Here is a 3,192-nt window from a genome sequence, read left to right on the forward strand (position 1 = left end):
GAGAGGTGTGGGCTGCATGCGTTAGCACTGACAGCGTTGTGGCAGACACGCGGCACTGCAGGAATAGGCCGCAGCGTTCTTTGGGTGACCAGCCTCTCACGAACAACCATTAATTTAACTGCCACCTACCAGAGTGGCACGGTGGGCGAGCTGGCTATCCAGTGTGCGGAACACAACGTTACAGACGCCAAGCCGCGCCTACTTGCCCGATACAGCACAGCTTTCGCTCTCTAACCAGGTTCAGCAGTAGTTAAACCGCAGCTTAATTTTTTATTTGCTCTTCGAGTCAGTCCGTAATGTTTTGGCGGTGGTAAGTTTTAGTGCGCGCGGCCTATGGCGCGGGCGTCTACAGCAAGGAGATGGATTTAGTCAGTTTGCCGCGCTGATCTGCGAATGCGCGCGCGCAGCTGAAATACATATCAGCGCACGCTATCACGTTGCGTGATCACGGGGGTGACAGACTCTCTCTTTTTTACTTTTTATGACTAGGCTATCAGCGGACGCTGTCTCCTGAGTGTTCAGCAGTAAACCAGCGAGACGTATAGCAAACGACTGACTGGTGGTTGAAGGTGGCTGAAGCAAGCTTCTGTCCTAACGAAGTCGGCGGAAATGTCGGGGTCGAAAGACACGTCCTGCTCCGCTTCGTCCGCTTCGACTGCGCGGCCACCATCTGAGCCAGGGCACTCTAGGACTTACCAGCTAAGATCAAAGGGCCCTGTTGAGTTGCCCAGCAAGGCTGCTCGGCCAATTGAGGTTGGCCCGCAGTATCAGGCTGACATTCCCGAGCGATTGAGCGAACACGAAACGCCTCCTTATGAGACCGAGGATGAGCTCCTGTGGGATCCGTCCAAGCTGTCGGACAGCGATGTGAAGCATTATCTTGAGCGTAGCAACGCTGGCGGCAGCACGCGGGGCGAAGAGGAAGCATTAAGCCTGCTGCAGCACTGTGAACACAGCATTAGAGAAGCGCTGAAAAGACAACGGATGGGCACTGCCACTACGACGAAGACGCGTCCCTGGTCCGAAGAGGAACGCCAAAGCTTTGAGAATGGCTTTCGCTTGTACGGGAAGGACTTTTGCAAAATCCAGGTTCGTGAGTTACCTGCCCGCTCGGTTGGCGAGCTGGTGGAATATTATTACCTGTGGAAGAAAACCGAGCGGCACGACACCTTTGTCAGACTCCCGAAGAAGAGGAGCAAGAAGGATGAATAAACATTTTATTGAAAAAGCAGACTGAGGTTCTTGCGGGTGAAGCCCCTATTCCAGGGCCCCACTGGCTCTAGCGGCTCGTTCGGCTTGGTCCAAGGTTGCCTGCTGGCTTTCCAGGTCCTGCCGGGCGATCGAGTCGCGCCTCCCATGACCTTTCAAGTTCGTTGCGTGTGACGAGGGGTGAGTTTCCCTTTGCTGGTCTTTGCAATGCCAAGTGATGTGTTGGTGTGTCGCCGCACTAAGGACAGCGGTCATCGTATTGGGACGGGTGTATTTTGCTGAGTGTGTGTACGTTGGACATGTGTTGGTTTGTAGGCGTCTCCAGTCCCTGGATTGCCAGCGTGTGAGTTTAGGGTGGGGTGACGCCATTTTCTGCCTGGCGCGTCTTTGGCTGTCGATGATATCTTGCGGCAGCGTAGGTACGTGTGAGGTATCGCTCCCGGGTCGATGTGTCCGCGGCTCGGAAAATTAGTCCTCGAGCCAGGCGGTCCGCCCGTTCGTTTCCCTGTACACCTTCGTGAGCGGGGCACCATGTGATGATATGATCTTCTCGATGGTTGGTTCCTAGTATGCCTAGGACGCTCCGAGGGAGGCCGTCCCTGAGAAACAGTCGGCAAGCTTCTTGCGAATCCGTGAGAACAATAATAATAATAATAATAATTGGTTTTGGGGGGAAAGGAAATGGCGCAGTATCTGTCTCATATATCGTTGGACACCTGAACCGCGCCGTAAGGGAAGGGATAAGAGAGGGAGTGAAAGAAGAAAGGAAGAAGAGGTGCCGTAGTGGAGGGCTCCGGAATAATTTCGACCACCTGGGGATCTTTAACGTGCACTGACATCGCACAGCACACGGGCGCCTTAGCGTTTTTCCTCCATAAAAACGCAGCCGCCGCGGTCGGGTTCCAACCCGGGAACTCCGGATCAGTAGTCGAGCGCCCTAACCACTGAGCCACCGCGGCGGGGTGACAACAAGTGCAGATTGCCTCTTGCCCTCTGCCGCTCGTATATGGCTAGTGCTATGGATCCCGCTCCGGCCACGGCCGTGCTCTTGGTGCGGATCGTAGCCGACGTGATCGCTTGGTTTCCTCTAGTGACGACCGCAGCAAATGCTCTCAGCCTCAAGGGGTAGGGAGTTGCGTCTGTGTAGTGGGTGTTTGGGTCGTTGCGTAACCGTTCGAGTGCCACCGCTCTCGCTGTTGGGTCTCAGGTAGCGTGACTGGGCCGGAGAAGAGACGAGGACGATCGGAGGAAGAAAACTTGGAAAACTGTATACAAGGACTATTTACATTATGTACAAGTACGGGCAACTGAGAGGGCTTCTCAGTAAAGAGAGCTTCTTAGGAGTCGGGAGTCTCTGATACCTCTCAAGAAAGGGGCTCTCTTCTGGCATCAAACCAGCAGCTCCTTAAATACTCTTCGTATTCCCCAGATCCCTAGCTGGGGAATACAGTTCGAAAAATGATGTCCAATCAAACGATGGCACTGATGGTACCACCCACGGCAGGGCGGTCCTGATGTTTCTTCGCAGCTCGGTCGAGGGAAAGGGAACAGGACTAGGTCACGTTGTCGTCCCCGCGGCTTCCAGGTGGCCGCGCACGTGCGTCCGGAGGGCACCTGCATGACACAGGAATGCAGGCTGTCGAAAGAGCTTGTACTGGTGACCGGAACGCGGAGGCTCTGTCGCAGGTGCGGCACTCGCGCAATTGTTCAAGTCCAGCGTGACTGAAGGGGACCACACTGATACCGCACTTCGTCGCGGCGAGGACCGGAACGAATACGCTTAAGCAGTAACCGCATGAGGCGAAAATTAGCGGCGACACGCCACGCGATGGCATCGCGCGATGGGCTGAGGGCCGCCGAAGCACTGTCGCTCATCGCGTCGCCCAGGTTCTGGGTAGGCAAAAAATTTCGCCCATCGCCCGGAAGTGCCGTGCGAGACTAGCCAATGACGGTAGGCCTTGCGGGTGAGTAACTTCCGATTCG

The 3,192-nt window shown here is 55.5% G+C and overlaps 1 protein-coding gene across 1 annotated transcript; it reads left to right on the forward strand.

Annotated features, from left to right (window-relative positions):
- The first annotated feature begins 609 nt into the window (after positions 1-609).
- Positions 610-1,212, forward strand: LOC144113087 (mesoderm induction early response protein 2-like). The gene has a single exon (XM_077646009.1). It carries the CDS (start codon positions 610-612, stop codon positions 1,210-1,212), a length of 603 nt encoding a protein of 200 aa, XP_077502135.1.
- Positions 1,213-3,192: the final 1,980 nt, after the last annotated feature.

This window comes from Amblyomma americanum, chromosome 1 (genome assembly GCF_052857255.1).
Source record: "Amblyomma americanum isolate KBUSLIRL-KWMA chromosome 1, ASM5285725v1, whole genome shotgun sequence".
NCBI classification, from domain to species: domain Eukaryota; kingdom Metazoa; phylum Arthropoda; class Arachnida; order Ixodida; family Ixodidae; genus Amblyomma; species Amblyomma americanum.

Coding starts and splice junctions, on each gene's coding strand:
- LOC144113087 (XM_077646009.1), top strand. CDS start 610: ATGTCGGGGTCGAAAGACACGTCCTGCTCCGCTTCGTCCGCTTCGACT.